The following is a 20568-nucleotide window of genomic DNA, read 5'->3' as shown; positions in this document are numbered from 1 at the left end:
TTCTCTCTAATGCAATAAAAAGTCATTTTTCACTTATTCACAGGAGTTTTAAGCAAGAATAGCACATGGCTACTAAGAAATGGACTTTAAAATCACTTCAGGTAAGTTTAATTCTTCTCCTCACTATCTTTCACTGCTTTCATCTTCCACACTTAATTCCTGAGTATCCTTTCTGTACACATTAGTTATTTGCTTTTAAACAAACACCCTGAAAGCAGTTCATAGGGTCCTCCTTTCTTGAAAAGCCTGAGGAAGATTTTAAACGAATAATCAAAACAGCATCACACACATACCACAGCACATGGCAGGCACTGCAAAACCACATCTGAAAATTAGTGGTGGACAGAAATTCACTAAGAAATGTTCCACCCTTTGCCTCTGAAGCTGATTTTAAAAATGAAAAAAATGGATCTGAAACTCGTTCTCCAAAACATTTGGCTGAACACATCCCACAAAGTATGAGGCAGATAGCTTACCAGCCCAAAACTGCTAGCAACTGATATCACAGCTTGTCATATGGAAGGTGCCTTATGTAACTTTATACCTCATCAGATCAGCCTACAACATATATTTCTAACGGCCCTTCCTCCAGCGTCTCGAAATGTTAACACTAAGGTTATCTCTCCTTCAAATAGCACTGACATATAGGGTAATTTAGAAGTGCACAACATATGATCCTAATACATCTGTTTCATAAACACAGAATAAGCAGATAGGGACAGAAACCTCAGATAGCTCAAATGACACTTACAAGTTACTGCAATTATTAAACACACACTGATTAAAAGGCAAACCGTTTCAAAGAGTATAAATACTTGTTTTAAATGTTTATAGTCAGAAACACACTCAGGTGCATGATACTTCTAACCTTGCAGAACCCAGGAAAGATTCACAGTCATCATCATTATCTCCTTTCTTGAAAAATGCCCTTCATTTCTACAGCACAATCAAGGAACACATCAGAAAGCCAAGCCCGGGCCATACTTTGTAGATATTCTTCTTTCTCTTATCCAATCAACAGACTCTGAAAGACCAAGTGCTCATTACTTTTTTGGGTTTTTTACTTTCTCATGTAATTTTGTCCCTAGCCTGCCAAATGCTCTTATTTCTCCATAATTTGAACTACCAGTTCCATATCCAGTTACATGCATTTCCAAAAGTCTTAAACAGATAATTACTAGTTCAAAATAATTTTTTGAGAAAGGAAGTAAGTATTGTTATGAACACACTACCTTTTAAAAACATTTTGCATTCTAACAGCTCTTTTTATCCAGTTTGCTTTTAACCGGGGGTTTACAACTTTTTAAATGTCCCTCCCAACCCAAGCCACACTATGACTCTATGAACCAGAGTATGTATTTCATACTTGCCCAAACCTCCAAGCAGTCCAAAGGAAAAAAAAAAAAAAAAACAACAAGGAAAGAAAAAGAAAGAAAGGAAAAAAAAAAACCTAAAAAAAAAATCCACAATTAAAAAGTATCTAGGATCCATGACCAGTTCTTGAGGCTGGTGGGAAGAAGGATGTTCACCCTTTGCATGCAGACATATTGACATATTTACTGCCTTTGGCACACCATGGCATTTACTGTAGTTCTGCATAAAAGATTTGCTAACACATTTTCAATGTGATCTATATGAGCTATCAGAAACTCTTTATCTCCTTAGCTTTATTGATCTGGTGATGGACTTCCAGGATTTCCTGCACTGCAGTCAGATTAGCTCAGGCTGAGCTAATCATATATATATATAATATATAATCATATATATTATGATATATGATATATAAGCAGAACTTTAACTTGCAATGGGCAATAGTGAAAACGGTAAGTAATTTTTCTGCTATGAGCACTCAGAATACTAACAGTAAATTCCACCTTCAGTATACATAAATCTCCATTCTGAAATGAAGCCTTCCTCATTTAGCACCATAATGATTAAGTCTAATATTCACTGTTACTGACAAAACAGTATTAAGTTCTGACTCGTGATAAGTGCAAAGGAGAGGATTTCTGTGTGAGAAATGGCAGGAAGATGAAATTAAGATAAAAGGCACAATTCTTAAGAAGAATCAAATCATTCACAGGTAAAGTAGGTTTATTTTTTATATTCATTTGCATATAAATGTTTTGTGTTAGTGGTAAATGATAAGTAATTTCATGCTGTTAGTGCACACCAATGTTTTCTCTGCCAAATAATAATGCTATTTAATCTGCTGCAATCTCCTAGCTTTACAGATTCAAATACAGTGTGCAATAAATTCCTGTGCAGCCATATCAGATTTAACTACCTTGCATGAAACTAGTACTGAAATTAGTATGCTCTATAAAGCAAAATCTGTTTTGTTTTATTTTTTAACTAAACTCTATTCTACACAAATGAAGATTCCCTGAAGAATTATTTTGCAAATTCACAGGAACTTCATAAAATTCTTTGCTAATGAAAAATTTCAAAGCATCCAAAAATTATTTTTTAAACTTTTCAAATATTCTTAGAACAACACACCTACTTTAGGATCTTGTTTAAAAAATATTTGCAAAATCAAATTAAACTAATTTAATCTTCATGCAAACACAATGAACATGATATTTAGGAAAAGGGAAAAAAAAAGAAAAAAAGGAATCTCCATCCGGCATCTCATTTATCAAGGTATTGTTTCTTAAAGATGGAAGAAGTCATGTTTGGCTATGCAGTCTTCAGTCTTTGTGCTCTCCAGGCACAAAAAATGGTCCTACCCAGTTTCGTAAATGAAACTCCATCTCCTAACAAACAGATGGTGGAAAAATAGTAATGTACTTGTGTACTTTCTTTGCTTTCTTCAGGCCAGTTACATATAGCAGGTGCTACAAAATCCCCTGATGCATTCCAAACCTGATGACTGGTATTGTGATCTGATGGCCTTATCTATATAATTTGTTCTTTATTATGTATTTCTATTTTTGTAAGCATCATCTCCTTTTCTTCTCAATTTATTTTATACTGGCATTGTTCATTCACACTCAGTTTTTAAAGCTGCTATCAAAGAAACAAGGCTTGTCACATTTTGTGACAATGAAGTCTGCTACACTGTTGTTTGTTTAACGACTAATGAAAAGCAGCGTTAGACTAGCTTCACCCTCACACACATACTGAAAAGGATCATCTTGAGGCGAAGATCTTGCTGGTAATTGTGAACAACTGTATATTTTATTACCTGTGAATAGTGGAGAAACATGGCACTCAACTCAGTAGTTTCTCCTGTATCTCTAGAGCTGGACATGCAATTCCTCAGTCTATCATTTTCTACCAGTTTTGAGATGTCAATTACTTTGGGTGATTTTGTTAGTATGAATAAAAATGTCCATCCACATCAAGTAAAAATCTACCTACTGACACCACCAGTGTGATTGCATGTCCCAATTTAAACATAAAGACAAGAACAGGAAATTTGTCTTGCTGGAAATAAAGAAATGCTGCCAGCATATACCCATCACGGTGGTTTCTGAAGGTTTCTCACCTTGAAAACCATGTGACAAACTCTTAGCAGCAACAAAATACCATCACAGACATCACTACTTATTTCTTCTAGGCACAGGCAACATTTCATTCATCATGCCCTTTCTGACATATGGATTTTGTAAAGCACAAAGCTGCACCAAGGCACGATAATCTATTGAACATGCTGCTCCCACCTCCACAGTCTGAAGGAGAAAGGGAAGAGACAAACTATGTTCATTGGATTGCCTGCCCTCTCCCAGAGCACTTTCAGCTCCAGCGAAGGTATGCAGGATGTACACCCCCACCATTACCAGCAAGCGTGACCTATAACAGCAGCAGCAGCTGGGCAAAGACTTTGTTCCTCCTTCCCTGAAGCACCACAGGAAAAGAAAACCTGTGAATCTCACCCCCTGAATCCTTGCTCTGCTGTCAAGAACACAGTATGGCAGGCTGGCAGCCAAGAGAGACTCAACTAAAGATGGATAGCACAGGCCACCATTTGTCCTCCGATCAGCTCACAAACACTGGAGGATCCATTTGTTGCAAGTGCTGATGACAGGAGGCGAATTATGTGAGAGACCACAGCCAGCCACCCACCCACCTTCTGTCAAAAACCCATAAAGAACATCCTTTAAATAGTGTTATCAATTATATCTGGCTCCCAACTCTTACTGCGGCAGTTTGTGCGTTTAGCACAGTTCAACAGCTCCTGCTGGCGTGTCCCCTGCACTCTCCATACCAGCCAGATAGGATTGTTCAGGCTCTCTGCCTTACCCCAGTAAGAAAATGCAGGCATGCAACACAGGCAGCTGCTTTGCTGTTTGCCATCTCCACAGCTGCCAGGGAACTGCAAGCAGAAGTTTACCCCCACCCCCCCACAAAAATACTGGGAAAGGGTGGTAGGAAAAAAGCACATCAGCAATCAACATTGCATAAGCTTTCCTAAGTGATAGCAACTCTGTACTGGGAAACTCTCCCCCACAGAGTGGGAACAGAGATAAACAGTGGAAAGGGTTCTGTCCCCTCAGTTGTCCTCAATGCCAAAAACCGTTTAGGTGGTCACTCAGAGAGAAATGGGGAGAAGCAGAACCAACAATCCTTTAATTTTTAATACCTACTTTTAAATCAATCTGGGATTAAGCTTGTAAGGCATAATTAACTTTACTAGCCATAGCCGATCATAGCACCCATCATCTCCAGCATCCAAAGAGATGTTAATTCATTTGGATCATTTATCTGTAACTCATGCTAAGTTCTATCATGAAACCTCTGTTAAACTACTGTGAAACAAAAAAAAAATCAGAAAATTAAAGAAAAAAAAACTTGCATAGCCACTAGCTGAACTACCAGTTATCCTATATTGGACAGTCATAGGCTTAATGTTCTTCTTAACAATACACCTAATATTAAAGTCAAATCAGAAGAAAAGGCAAGCCCTACCCAGGACAGACACTCACAGATGCAATAAAAAAAGAAAAGCCTGTCAGTATAGGACCAGTCCAGCCAAATGGATTGCCTCTGAATTAAATTTTCTAAGAGGTTTATCTGATTGGTAAACAATACATTCAAATTAAATCCACTAAAATCAATATAACAATAACATTTTGTATCCCCGAGGAGCCACCAGGAGCCAATTGTGAGACTGCAAAAACCTCATCTTAAATTAGAAGCTGCGATCTGAACTCATGCCACTGTGCTTTAGCAATTTTCTCTAAGACAAATTCAGAAAAGTAGACAATACTGTACGTGCAACAAGAACCAGGAAGGGAGAGACTTGCTGCACGCATTTAAGATGCAGTGTTAGTCTTTGCTAGAAATTCTTAATTTTATATTCAACTTAGTTCCATATACTTTTGCCTAAGATAAAGGAGCTACAAAGACAAGCCGTGTTTGTTTGTCTGAAGATTATATCTGTAATTACATACCAAAAAAAAAAAAGAAATTTCAGCTAATAAACAAGGGTGGTTTTTTTTCCTAACATTTATTTTTCAAAGATCACAATCTCTTTCTCTGTGTGACTGGGGAAAATGGTCATTGGTGCTCGCTAACTTAGACTTAATCTTTCTCAGTTAACTGAAGTATTTACTTTATGTTTTCTTTTGCACTGTCTGATAAGAAAAGTACTTTGTGAATAACTCTTTAGTCCCCTTCTATATCAGTAGCATTTTTAAGATTGCAACTTCCTTATTTAAAAAACAACTTAACTTATTGCACTGACTCACACTGCAATGTTATTAGAAACTGTATTCTACAGAAGATAATCTGTGTTTAAAATCAAATGTTTTCTTGTATGAAAAGGCTTTCTCCTTGTTTTAACTCTTTTGGGTATGTTTTATCTTTTTTCACTCTCTCCTTTTCATTACACTTCACAATACCCCAAAAATGCAACAACAGGGTATCCAGAAAAGCTGCTGCATATGGAGAACTGACAAGCTCTTCTGAAGAGCCTTTCAGCCTACCCGTCTTTGATTGCCTCTCACAGGATTCAGCCTTCTTAAAAGCTCCTTCTGAGGCTTGAAGAATAGGATGTACTAAAAACCCACAAAACACCACCTTAGGCAGTGAAGTACATCTTAACAGAGCTATTCACAATCCTTTCTACAGTGGAGAATGCTATGTACCCAATCTATCACTAATCTTTACAGACACACACTAGAAGTTCATAAGGAGGGTGAAGTGAGCACCACAGCCCTCACTGAGCAGATAATCCTAGTTATGCATGACATGACCTGACTGAAAGACCATTACCAAAATCCTTCCCTATGCCCCACTAAAAATTTATATATTATTTACACATAAGTATTTCATCCTTTCTAGTGAAATACCAGCAGCTCTGTTTCATCAGGCTCAAAAAATCATCTAAAACATAATTTGCATGAAAGGACGAGTGACATGAAGAATGACATGCTTAATATCAGAACATTTTGTTTGTAAAGGGCAATCAACACTCAATTACTCCATTCACATATATAACTATTTTACATTCCAAACCAAACAGAGTCTAGTTTTTTTGTGATTTCAGATAAACTTTTATTCTATAAAGACGGATATGCAAGCCCTAAATCTCTGTTTATTTAACAAACATCACTCTTATCCATGCATTTTTTCCCCTTTATCTTTCCCCAGCTTAAAATGCTAAACTGTTTACATGTTACAAATCAGGAGTTTCTTGAGCTGCTTAGATAAGTCTTTAGGAGTAACAGTTTGAGCACAGAAAGTGTGAATATGTGAACCCTGTTCACCCCTCCCCATTTGCCCCAAGAAATTTACCAGTGCACAGAGCAAGTCTACTGCTTCCAAGATAAGCTCCTGATGGCCAATTCGTGTGACTCCAAGATCTTCCAGTTCCTGATGAGTAATTCGTAATAGCTGGTCACCACTAATCTTCTCTCTCTCAAAGTTCTTTATATATTGCTGCAGGCAATCATCAAGACCTGCAAAAAAAGGACAGAAGGAGGGAAGACAAAGGTTAGCAAGATCTTGTATCCTAGTAGGAAATAAAACTGGCTGAAAATTAAGCCAGAAGAGGATTCTTGCCCTGCCTTTAAGAGAAGTACTTTAACATTACAAAAACATTATGTAACTCAGAAACCTTAAGATTTGAAGAGCTACAGCAGCCATGGCTTTTTTACCTGTGGATGATACCAACTGCTCCTCAACCCTAAACCCTAAATTGCTGTGGTTTATTTTGCTATCAATGTCAATCTGGCAGCCCCTAATAACAGGTATGTTAGGGATGCCTCCTTCACATCTGAAAGGGGAGAGGAGAAAAGGGAACAATGGAACACACAAACACAAAGTGGCAGTGGCACACCCCACTCCAAGGTCACTCACACATTGCTGAGTCACCTGAAAGCTCAGAGCTCATGCCAACCTCTAAAACAAGCTGCAAAGAGCTCTAGAGAACAAGAAAGGCAGTAGCATTGCAAATGCAAAAACTGGGCCCCAACTGCAGCAGCAGATCCAGCTCAGTGTACCACAGAGACCTGCAAGGAGTGACAGTACACAAATGAGCATGAAAAGCCATTCATATCAAGAGCTGGCTGCATTTCTCAGAACACAGTAATCAGGGAGCAGAAACAGGCCCGTTGTGCCAAAAAACATGGCTAAAAGTCATGCAACACATTTGCTCAGGACATGGCTGCATGCAGGATTGCACAGGTCCTGTTCTGGGGGGTATCCAAATTCTACCTTTTCAGTTTGATTATAACAATGACATACAGCTGGCCACAGGCATTCACCTGGAGCAATGAGCACTGCAGATTGAGAGAATCCACCATGCTCTCTTGCCCATCGATCTTTTCCCAAGAGAGCCAGCAGTACAGGGAAGCTCTGCAGCATGTGCACTCATGTACCAAGGGGATAAGTAAGACTCTTGGGTATTTGGTGGTCCATTTAACATTTCTGTCTGAATACTTTCCAATGGATCAACATGACTGCTACCAAGCAGCAGGGCTTGACAAAGCTCTGAACACATCAATTTTGCTGATTCTTGAGAAATACAACCTCTCTCTGAAAAATGCCTTCAAACAATCCCTAATAGTGAAAAGACATCTGCTCATTAGACTGGAAGAAACCAAGAACATTCTTACTTGTTAATCAAAATGCCTGAAAAATCTGAAGATATATGGAAGATAAAAGATGGATCTGACTGGTGAGCTCCAGTTATATTGTAAGAGCCCTGGTATACAACCTAAAGCTTCTCTGAAACTGGTTTTGTTGCATTTTTGGTTCTCATTCGTGCCTTTCAGGGTGTAGCCACACCTCAGGAGAGACTCACATGAGGCACATGTTGGTACTGCAGGCAGGGATGCCCCAGTAGCAGGCCAGCCTTTTGCTCCTGGCTCAACCCTTGGGCAGGAGTCACCCACAGTCTGTCCCTGCTACACCAACACAATATTCATAGGGCTTTAACCTCTAGAATTCACACACTGAAACTAAGCCACACGCAAACATGGTGTAAAAGAAGCACTCCAATCTCAAGATACAGGACAAAGTCCCCAGTTCCAGCAGACTTCACCCATGTCGTTCCAGAGCCTGCTGCCTGATTTTCTGCCTCTGAAACACAGCTACTTAAAAGTCTAGGTTAATCAAGCACTTGAAGCTATTGCCTTCATTTCACTGCCCTTTCCAATCAAAAAGTTGCTCAACCCATTCTGCAGGAAAGAAATCTTAAAAGGGCAGGAGAGGCTCCCTCCATAGGCAGCTGCTTAGATCAGCTCAGCTGGTCTAACATACACCAAAGCTGGGGGCTTGATCCTTGTACAGACCATTCTCTTAAGAGCTGGTCTGAATGATTCTTGTGGGCCCCTTCCAACCCAGAATATTCTGTGATTCTGTGACAGGATGAAAATTGAACTGTCAGGGAAGACCAGCCTGGCTGAACAGAGAGCTTCGACTGGAACTCAGGAGAAAAAGGAGTTTATGACTTTTGCAGAAGGGGCAGGAGACTCAGGAGGACTACAGGGATGCCATAAGGTTATACAGGGAGAAAATCAGAAAGACCAAAGCCCAACTATAACTTAATTGGGCCAGTGCTATAAAAGAAAAATATTAAATGTTTCTATAAATACATTAGCAACCAAAGGACAGGCACAGAGAATCTTCTACCTTTATTAGATGTGGAGGGAAAAACAGTAGGGAAGAATGAAGACAAGACTACTTTATGTCTTCTCAGCCTTGAGTAACAAGACGAGCTGTACTCCAGGGACCCAGCCCCCTGAGCTAGAAGACAGGGATGAGGGAGCAGAATGAAGCCTCCATAATCCAAGGGGATTATGTTTACATTACCTAAACACAAAAAAGTCTGTGGGGCTGGTGAATCCACCCAAGGGTACTGAGGGAGCTGGTGCAAGTGCTCACTGAGACACTTTTCCATCAGCAGTCCTGGCTAACTGAAGTCCCAGCTGACTTCAGGTCAGCAAATGTGATGTCCAACTCCAAGAAGTGCTGGAAGAAGGATCTGAGCAAGCACAAACCTTTCAGTCTCAAGTCATGCTTTCTAGGAAAGGTCATGGAGCAGCTCTTCTTGTGTGCAATTACAAAGCACATAGAGGACAACTGCGAGATCAGGCCCAGCCAGCATGGATTTAGAAAAGGCATATTCTGTTTCACCAATCTGAACTCCTTCTGTGACAGGGTAACTCCCTTAGTAAATGACAAAAAAGCTGTGGTATTGTCTACACAGACTTCAGAAGAGTCTTTGACATCATTTCCCACAGCATTTTCCTGGGAGAAACTGGCTTGGATGGGTGTACTTTTGGTTGGGTATAAAACTGGCTGGATGAATGGGCACCAGGAGCGGCGGTGAATGGAGTTAATCCAGCTGGTGGCTGGTCACAAGTGACGACCCTCAGGGTTCTGTGTTGAGGCCAGTCCTTTTTAAAATATTGATGATCTGTATGAGGGACTCAATGTACTTCTGCTCTTCCTGAACTTAAGATGCATGTTGGTTACATAGACTGCTGAATGAGAATAACATTAAAACAATTAACGTCATCAGGTATCCAAAAATGAATTACCAGTTAAGACACTAGCAACACAAATCCAGAATAAGACATGACATATGCACTTAATAAACAGTTACTGACAGATAATTCTATGTAAAAGCATTACTCTTCCTCCCGCTACCTAAGTATTTTTGTCATTCAGATGTAATCTAGATGGATGCATGTAGTTCCTACAGGGTGAGAAAAAAATTTAAGAGACCAAAAATATTACTGACAATTGTTTGACTCACCAATTCCATAAAAATTACAGCCAGGAAACAACAAAATAATTTAACTGGATGACATTTTCAGAATAGCTTGCCACAAATATGTCTCCTTATTCCCTAAACATCCTTTTAAAGTAATTTATTTCTGTCATTTTATTTCTAAATTACATAACAACTCTTCTTTTTGTAAACAAAACTGTGAACAGATTATGATCATGACAATAATGATGATGATAATAATAATAATACAAAAAGGCCAGCATTCCTCTCCCACACCTTTTGCCCCCAAAGCCACAACACACCCAGACAGCCACTGCTGCCTTCAAATCAACAGGAGGGGAGCCGAAGGGAATAAGCATTCCCAGCTGATGATGCCATTAACTTGGGACAGGACACGATGTACCAAAAAACATCAGGTGCGTGGAGAAGAACTAAATGAAAATAACAACTAAATAGTACTGTCTTCTCTTAATTTCCTGCAAGTCCAAAATCCACCCAACCTTAATGCAGTTAGCAATTTTTCTAGCTGCCAAGGGCTACTCTGCTTCTTCCCCTCTGTCATATGAGAGTATGTCACCTACCACAGCAATTCCAGCAAATAACCCAGTTTGATGCACTACTCCCTGTTCCTGGCCATGGGTGAGATTAAGACTATAGTGTATCCAGCACTCCTGGATATTTCAAGAAGTGGCCTCAGTCCAAAAGCCAGGTTCATTATTATGTTCTGGATGTGTAAGGCCCCAGAGTATATAAAAAACAGGTTTTGTGGTGTCAGTACACAAGCAATAGTCTTATATTCAACTCTATTCCTCACTCAAAAATAACTGCAAGATTTTTCGAGCATATGTACAAACACAGGGATTTTAGTAGTAAGAGAGGTAAAGTATGACACTCTTAAACTGTAGGGTGATAGTCCTCTTCCTTTTAAAGCTACTCTTTAAACGAAGTTATATACTATAAACTCTTTTTTTCCTTGAAAGATCCCTGGTCTTGAGTTCCAGTAATAACACAGACCTCCAATGATGTTAACTCCTCAAGAAGGACTGCCCTGCCCCACATGCTTTTCACCTCAGCTTATCAACCACGGAGTCTGGCAATGCCATCCAGACTCCACTATACACTCATTACCTGGCCCGTTTGATTCACACCCACAAGGGCAATGAAGATGTTAATCCATTGCCCATTTTTGTTAGCTGGTGTATACCTAAGGTGCTGTGCACACAGATTGACCTTTCTGGACATTGACAGAAAAGGAACAACTCTTTACATTAACTCTCAAGCAAGCTCTCACTTGTGGGATTAAATACATAAAAAACAGCAAGAAAGTAAAAAAGCTCCTCCAAAAGAAACTGTACAGAAGACTCAATGCTTTAAACACTAAACAAGAAAACTTATTTAGAAAAGTTCCTCTTGCAAGTAGAACATACTGGAGCTGTTTTTTTTTTCCCAACTCTGTCACTGAGTTCTACCTTGCATAGGCCTATTCACAGTTCATCAAACCATTAACAATTTTTAACAGTTCACAGATGCAAATCAGACAGATTTCTATGTAAATAATTCCTTTTATTACAACAGCATCATAGAAACTGATCGAGAAAGGTTTAATTTTTTTTTTTTTTATTAATATGATATTCTGGAATAAGACTGCAAGATCCAGTATGTCCCTCCAGAGAAATCTTCCATGGTCACAGTCTTCTAACTAATAACTTCACAGTCATTCTGAGGAATTGTCTTATTTTGATGTGTGTAACAGGCCATCTTTTGAAACAAGCTAACCAACAAACTGCCCTGTAATTCAGTGCCACAACACGTTATGCACATCTGTGGTAACTGAAACTCAAATAAGCCTCTCCATGAAATATATTTATGAGCTATATATATTATCTCAGTCTGCTCCTCCTCTGTAAGCAGTTCAGTCTTTTCTGCCACCTCTAAGAGACTAAAAAATATTAAAATAGGCTCTTTCTATGGCTAGATCTGAATAAAATCAGCTGCTCAGATACAGTTCTAAAAACAGAGGCAACTAGGTAGAATATTCTTTCCCAAATTAGCAGTAAAATAATTTTTCTTCAAGGTTGGGAAACTACAGTGGAAATAACAGACCTTCTGTCCTTATCAGCCACCTTTTCAGTTTGGGTTAAGGAAACGATGATGAATATTACAGGTTTAATTATCATACCTGAAACTTTGACAAGGGAGTATATTTTTCTAGTCCCCTAGTATATCAGAGTGAGGACACAAACTGACAACACTGACAATTTCCCTGAACAAGGCCTTGTTCTATAAACACAGCACTTACTGAAAAGCAGTAACATACAAGCAATACATGGAATAATTTTGCATGGGAAGGAAAGGCACACAGCTTTATTAAAAAAATAATAATAAAAAAAAAAACCACCCACAAAAACAAACCCAAAAAAACAAACCCAAAAAACCCAAACACCAGAAACAAAAGGAAATGTCTAGCACTTTTCTTTTTTCTTTAAATATAAGGCAAACAAATGTATCTTTCAGTCTGAACAGAAGGAGTACCTGAACTCAATCAGCTTTCATACCTTAACAAAAACAAATTCAAGCAGCATAGGCTTTACCAGGCCATGAAAAAGAAAAGCAAGCTAGAATTTAAAATAAAATGGGTGTGCATATATGTAGCACTATCTCATGCCTTTTCATATTGCAAACTATTATTTGCCATGCTTTTACCTGAACAAGAATGAGGTGACCTCTCAAAAGTTACAGTTGTTTTATCCCTGCTCACTATTAAATTTAAGCCTAGTATTCTTAAGGACTGACAAACTTTGAGACTGCACATCAGTCTACATATGTTTCAAACTTGAAAATTCAGCCAAGTTCCTGGTAAGTTAAAAATTTTTGCTATGACTTATGCATTTGCACCTAGGCTTTACTAATCCAGGGCTGATAGGCTATTAGTCTATTCCCTTTAACTGTACAAAAGTACAAACTTTAGTTATGCCAAAGAGCAAGGCAATCAAGCAGAAAACTACTCCCTCTCTTCCACTTCCACCAAAGGAGCTGTTCCTGGGCACAGACACTGCTGGAAGGCCACAGCAGGCAATTATCCTCATTCACATTTTCTCCCCAGGACCAAAAGATGAGAGGCAAGACTAGAAAAGGCCAGTTTTCCCCACAATCTGTACATGGGAGATGGGCATTTGGAAACTCTCCATGCCCCTCAGTCTTAATGTCACCACAGCAAGCAGGGGCGAGCCAAACCAGCTGCTTCCCCACCTGAGACACAAAGATAATTTTCCTCTGCCCACGGAAGGGATGCTCACTGCTTCAGGATCTTCAGCACCTCCTGGGCTTCATATGTGACAAACAGATGTCACAGTTATTAGTGCCAGAAGATAGTGCAAAGAACAGAATGTTTTAAGTGCCGTGGATGGCAAAAGCCTATTGTGAACAGGATAGCTGCAAAAAAGTGATGCCCCATCCCAGAGGAGCACTGAGGAAGGATGTTCAATGAACCACCAGAAGCAGCTTTCAGTACAGACTGAAAAAACATTATGACACATTTGAAACTGGGAAAAAAAAAGCCCAGCACATTAATTGCAGGCAGGTTAAGGAATGGGTACTGGATGAATAAAAAAAGAATTGCCAAATGCCTGGATTACAATACTTGCAAAAGAGCTGGACAATCACTTTTGCACTGTTTATCTGTAATTTCAGGCGAAAGCCCTCTAACTGCAAACATATCTATTCTTCACTTTGTAGAATTATTCTGTCTCTCATTCCCTCCTCTCCCTCTCTATGACATAGCAGAGTAAGATAAAATTCCAAAAGCATTAAAGAGAAACATTAAAAATTACCAAGAACATCCAAATAATTATTCCTTCAAGCATAATGTGTATTCATAGAATATAGTATAAGATTACATGTTTTCTATGTGCAGTTTAGTTTAAATGTATTTTTACTAAGAATTTTCAAATGTTCAGTCAAAACATTAGCTGAAAGGTACTGCTAACTAAAAACTACTATTTTAGATAATGAAAGGGAAACACAATTTAAAAACCCACTTTATATCCACTGGGTATATACTGCTATATCTGGAAAAGCATGTTAAGTTTGTACAATGAAGAACGCAAAAGAGATGTGAACATGAAAAGCAGCAACATAATTCAAATTCAGCATCACTTGACTCTTTCTTCTTAAGGTCCTTGTCAACAGAAGGACCTGTAGTTGGTCAGTGGAAAGCCACAAGCAAACAAGGAGATGGCATTACACTGAGCAAGAATCTGGGAGTCAAAGAGTGTATTTGTGACAGCAATGGATCAAAACAGAAGTCTGAGATGAAGGATGTACTGTCTCAAGTCACTATGAACTACACAATTAAAAATTAAATCCTGCTCAAGGAATCCAACTCTGAAGGATCTGGTATTTCTATCCCTACAGATGCATTCTCTTTTTGGGATTGCCCTCTTATCACACCTGGATATATTAATTGTATGACCATGTTGGCAATACATAGCAATTTTGTTCATCAGAAAATTACAGAAATATCAAGACTGTGTGGATCACACATGGCTCAGCAAAAGCTCTACTTTACAAAGAACTTCACACTGACCAATTATAAAAGTGTTCTATTGAAAAAAGGAAACTAAAGAGGGAGATGAGAGAAACCGAAAATGTACATGTAGAACTAATTATAAGCATGACTGAAAGATACAGAAGACCAAATAGGCTGCTGTGTCCAATAGGGCTTATTTTAATAAAATCAGTGTAGACTACTTATAATCAGTGCTCATTGTGGCAAGCTAGACTCCTTAATTACAAGAATAATATCCACAGCATTCTGTTTAGCTGTTGATAAATGTAATCATTTGTATTTCTCTGTATACTTTCTGCTTCCATTATGCCTATCTGTATAGCAAAGCCAAATCTTTACACAACCACATACTAGTTTTGCAAGGCATTTTAAATCTTAAAACATGAATAACACTACAACCACCAGTGTCGAGCCTTATTTCTATGAAATTCAAGGATTAGTATCCCTGATTATCAATATTGTTCTCAATGTAAGGGGTTATAATTATTGTTATATTTAGGACTTTTATTATTGGATTACAATGAACACATTGTTCAACTACAGCTGTGGCCTTTGCCATAAGAATTGCTGAAGTGTGCTGAAAAATTTGTGTAGCTGATAATGGCAGCAGAAATCTCTTTGACAGTGGAAGGGAGAGGAGCCAAACAACCCACAGCATCATTAAATATCAGGAACCCCTCAAATGAAGCTAAATCAAAGGAACATCTTCGCTTACTCCTGATATTCACAATACCCAACTGCAGGGGCCCAGGACAGCCCTAATGGGGGTGGGATGAGACAGTGTTCATTCACTTTCACAGTAAAATGTATAAAATAACAGCTTTTTAAGTTCAGGGTTAGAAGTTCAGCCCAATAGGGGAGGCATTTTGAGATAAACTGGAAATATCTAATCCAAAATCAGAAGTTCTCCAAAAAGTTATCCAAGCATTAAGATTACAAGACTATAAAGACTGAATGAAATACTCCCCTAAAACTTCAAAGAGGAAATTACATTATTTTTTCTTACTTAAGTCTATGCCCTTATGATTTTTGGAGCAGAATTGACAATGGGAATGTACCATCAATGCTTTGCAAAAGTAAGAGGCAAAAGTGACATTGGCACTTTACATGTCATAATATAATTTTATGATCCAGGCTTATGATTTTTAAGAATCCAGCCAGTCTAGCCTTATTCAGGCTCCCACAATGCTGTGAGATTGAACAAAGTAACATACAAGTAGACATGGCCCTAACCCAAGAAGCTCAATATAATTCTCTTTTCCCAAGAAATTCATGCTGACTAGCTAATAAAGGCAAATCCCTCAACAGCTACTTTCATTTCTACTCTGTTTCACACGGCAGTTTTCATACTCTCACTATCATTCTCCCCTTTTTTCACATGTACTTTAGTTGGCAGAGTACCTCAGGAAAGGGAAGTCTCCTTGGGTCCAATCAATGTTTAACTTCTTCCTCAAAGTACCATGTTTCTGCTCCAATTATCACAAGTAAACTAGAATACACTGCAACTACCTTAGCATATAGGGATTTTTCAACCACCACTATAAAATTAGGGGTCTAAATACCATTAACTAACACCTATTTCATTTGTGTTTCATCAAATGTTAAAATTTCAAATGCTACCCTTTTTTCTCTTCTCTGCAATGATTCCTTGTACAACAGCTGTCTGCATCACTACCACTATAGGCATTTGATGCTTTCTACAAATTTGCTATCACACATCCAACTGTAAGGAGCAACTTTATTACCAATTGGATACTCATACAATACAAACCAATATATGAATGAACACAACAATAAGTTCTTCTCAGCAGTGTCTTTCTGACTTTAGAGTTTCTGGAGGCTAGAACAAAGCAACTTTGAAAGATTAAAATACAGCTTACCCCCTAACATACAGTATTCTGGTACCAGCCCACAAAGAGGCTACAGCACTGTTTTACACTGGAAAAACAACTGACCCTCTAATAACAGTGTGTGGCTTTGTTATTTCTCCAGCACATCTCTCCAGCAAGCACTGAGCACTGATGACATTAAAATAGGCTGAAGTGAGCACCACAAGACTCAAGCACACCACCAACATAGCAGTGCCAGAGCTGGAAAGGAGCAAAGAAAACCAGCCCTCCATCTGCCCCAGCCCTGGGCTACAGCTGCACATCTCTGAGCACAACTGCACGAATGTGCAGCACCTGCCCCCAAACAATTTTGCGCCAAATAACAACGACAAACTATCAAATTCCCCAGTATTACTGTAAGCATTGAAATGCAACCACCATATTCCCTAAGGATAGCAGGCTTTGTCTAAATAGATGTGGTATTGGCTTCTTCAACAGTTTAGAAGGGGCTAAGTCTGAAACACACCCTCAGGACTTAAGATATGAAAGCCTTAATTTTCCATAGGTTTTCACTGTCTCCTATGATTACTTGCAGCTGTGCTTTACACCATACAACTATAGAAAGTGCAAAGCCATCAAATGTGCAAGCATGCACCAGGCAGGACAGGAGGAAAAGTTTCTTCAAACTCTGAGTGAACTCCCTCCCATTCCTTTTTCCTTCTCACAACGCCCATGCATTTCCCAGGCTTGAAGCTCTTTAGAATGAAGTTCGCATAACTCAGCACAGTGTGAGACTTGGGATGGTTTTAGAGTTGTTGGCAGAAAAAGCTGTGCATCCCCCTCCACATGACAAAGAAACATCTGTAACTTAAAACCACTGGTCAAATACTTTGATATGTGTAGGGGTGTCTTGAAGAAGAAAGGGAAAGCTATAATTCTAATATTCATCACTTCACATACAATGTCTCCGTAACCATCCCACACCCCTGGAAAATATAAATGAATCATATATTAAAGAGAATAAACAACTATAATACAGTTAGACAGTCAAAAGATGTTTATGTAAGCCAAGCAAACCCCTGACATTAGCCAAGTAAGTAAATAAGTACTGGTTGTTCTTTCAAATGCCTTCCCATATTTGCATTTTTACAGTGCTCTGGAGCAGCCACCTGAAACACACTGTTGTTGTTACATAAAGGGGCCTCCTCTTCTTCCTCCCTCACATGGGCTAATATATGCTGTTATGCAAAATAGTCAGATAACCCCCCCCCCACAGTCTTTATTAGAGTTTTTCACCATGAAAACCAGCTTTGCTGCCAATAATTTATTATGTCAGAAGGCATCCTTTTGGCATAAGCTGGAACACTGTGTCCCCGAAGAAATAATACAACAGTTGTTAAAGCTTTCCTTTATCTCTGTACTTTACAGGCTCCCACCCACTGGAGAAATCTGCTAATGGTTCAGATAAGGCTTCAAGATTTATTTGGTGATGCCCTCACAGAGGGTCTGTTTGATATAGCCCAGTAGCATGGTTAAAAGCAAGCCAAATTATTTTGCAATGGGAGCAATTCTGTGGTTTTGCTACACTTACATTGAATGTCTCTCTAGAACAACAGGGGACAAGATGATAAGTTTAGTTGGGGGTACTTACACAATGATTTCATCCATGCTTCAAATTACTCTTCCTCTTTTTACATTTCATTTTCCTTCCATGATCAGGAAAATCATCCAGCATTCATTGGCTCTATCTGCCTCCTCTCAGGAAGTATTTCACAATTAAGAGAGAACCCTAATGACATCAACCATAATTGGACAGAATATGTTCAAATTACTTTAAAAACAGTCCTGTAAGTACAGCTTTATTACATTCTGATATGTACAGATATGTTAAGAAGTAAAAAAATTTTGGTTTTAAGCTTCTTGGCTAACACAATCTGCTTCAAACTATATCCAAAGCAGAGAGCTTTACGTAAGAGAATAGGCAAGGATAACTTTACATATGTGCTCTTCCCCACTCTTCCTCTCTCTCATTAGAAGTAAAGAATACTTTTCATCATGTAAAAATCTACAACATGGACTGTAAGCTTGTAAAGTGGAAATGCAAACCACACAACTGGATCATGGTAAAATATATCTTTTGGGTTTTTATTTTCTTTAGCAATATAGTTTTCAAAATAATGTTGTCAGTTTTGCCGAGGTTGTACATACATAAAAATAAAATTTAAAAAAAAGATCTCTTGAAGTGATAAGCTAAACTACACTTTAGTTAGTTTCTCATTTTACATAATCACTTGCTTGTACTATTTATCCATATGAGCAAAAAGCTGTAACTAGGAATTAGACCCTTCAAAGACTGAATTAATCTACTTCGACATTAGTCTCTTTCAAGTCTTGTCAATGTTATATTCCCAGAAAAGTGAAATGAACATTCACATGGAAAGTAACATGTGCACACACAAAAATAATAATTCATTTTTAACTATTAACTGCATAGCACTTAATTAATAGCATGAATCCTTAAACTTCTTTCCCGAAGACAGGATTAGGTAATTCATTAAATAGTAGTATTACACACTAAATACATTTGTGCAAAATGCTGTCATTTAGTGTTATGAACATATATACACATACATTTACTTCACCCATTCAGAGGCCTAATGCTGGCAAATCCTATTAATAACCTGAAATTCCTGCACTTTCCACTTTTGCAGGCAACACTGACAACTGCCTGTGGGGAGGTGGAAGATGCACACCACACACCCTGCCAAGGAATTCACGTAGAAAGAGGCCAGGAACATCACAGAAAACATGCTGCACTGAGAGCTCTAGTTGTACAGAGCCCTCCAGAAGGCAACACAAGGTACAGTGATGTTCTCCTGTGTTTCCCTTAGCTGTACTGACAAACAGTCCTGCCCCAAGGCACTTGGAAGGCATGGGAAACAACCAACCCTGAGGTTCAACTGCAGCTCTAGTTTATTGTTGCCATAGCTTATCAGCTAAAAGGGAATAAACAAAAACAAAAAAACAACAAAACAAAACCAAAAGCCCAAAACAAACAAACAAGGAAAAAAAAACCAAAAACAGGTGAAATTTTACCACTGACATAATTTTGAAGTTGCCTTTCCTTTCTGTGAACTTCATGCTTTATTCTGCAATAACCCTGGCTGGTAGAACTAAATACTTGTATTAGTCAGCATGGGATAAAGTGCACTGATTACCTTTATTCCTGCCCATTTCCACAAGATATCAGCAGGAGGTTTATGCTAAGTGCTGTTTAGCATTTCCTGTGCTAGCTGGATATAGTCAACTGTAGTATACTTCCTGGTCTTGCTCCATTATCTCCTACCCATCTAAGCATTATTTATATTGAAAAGTGATAAGACAACAGTATAAAAATCCTATGTATTTTGTTAGCACTTAATCCATACCTAATCAAAAGCCAGGAAAATTTAAAAACCAAAGAAAGACAAACTCTGCTGAGTTTAATAGGACTTTTTATATGTATTGATTTTTCTACTATATAAGACATTTCTTATTCTATATTTAACCTTTAAAACATTCCTGAAACAGAAGGCTGGATAGATGTAATTTCAAATAGTTGTAAAACATGAATGAGTTAATAATTATTATTTTGATATTAGCTCTGGCTGACTTTGCATGCCTCCCTACTTTTTGCTAACAACTGAAAGAAGCGGCTCCCAGTTACTTGTCACAAATTCCTCTGGGGCTCACTGAAAAATAACATTCTGAGTGAAATTTAGAGTGTTGTTTATTGTATTTTTTTTTAAAGAGAGGACATCTTTATGTCCAAGTATGAAATATATAATTTGTGTTTCTCAAAATGTTATCACCATTTCCAAATCTTAACCATGTATCAGCTGTATTCTGATCTTGCATTGCATCAAATGCATGCTAGTGTTTGTGTTTTACTTCATCCCCAATTAAGAAACAGCAATACCTGAAAACTTCCAGTTCTTTTATAA

The 20568-nt window shown here is 38.3% G+C and overlaps 1 protein-coding gene across 8 annotated transcripts in view; it reads right to left on the bottom strand.

The window, feature by feature from the left end:
• The window catches only part of CNKSR2 (connector enhancer of kinase suppressor of Ras 2), a 206079-nt gene that overhangs the window by 163356 nt on the left and 22155 nt on the right, over positions 1-20568 (bottom strand). For all 8 annotated transcript variants that reach the window (XM_077781642.2, XM_085559605.1, XM_077781641.2 and 5 more), the window contains exon 2: positions 6745-6908. In XM_077781642.2, the coding sequence (XP_077637768.2) occupies positions 6745-6908 (164 nt within the window). The remainder of the gene's footprint in view (positions 1-6744; positions 6909-20568) is intronic.

Source organism: Lonchura striata, chromosome 1 (assembly GCF_050655825.1).
Source record: "Lonchura striata isolate lonStrDom1 chromosome 1, ASM5065582v1, whole genome shotgun sequence".
In the NCBI taxonomy this organism is placed as follows: domain Eukaryota; kingdom Metazoa; phylum Chordata; class Aves; order Passeriformes; family Estrildidae; genus Lonchura; species Lonchura striata.
This window is presented reverse-complemented; position numbering and strand designations above follow the sequence as displayed.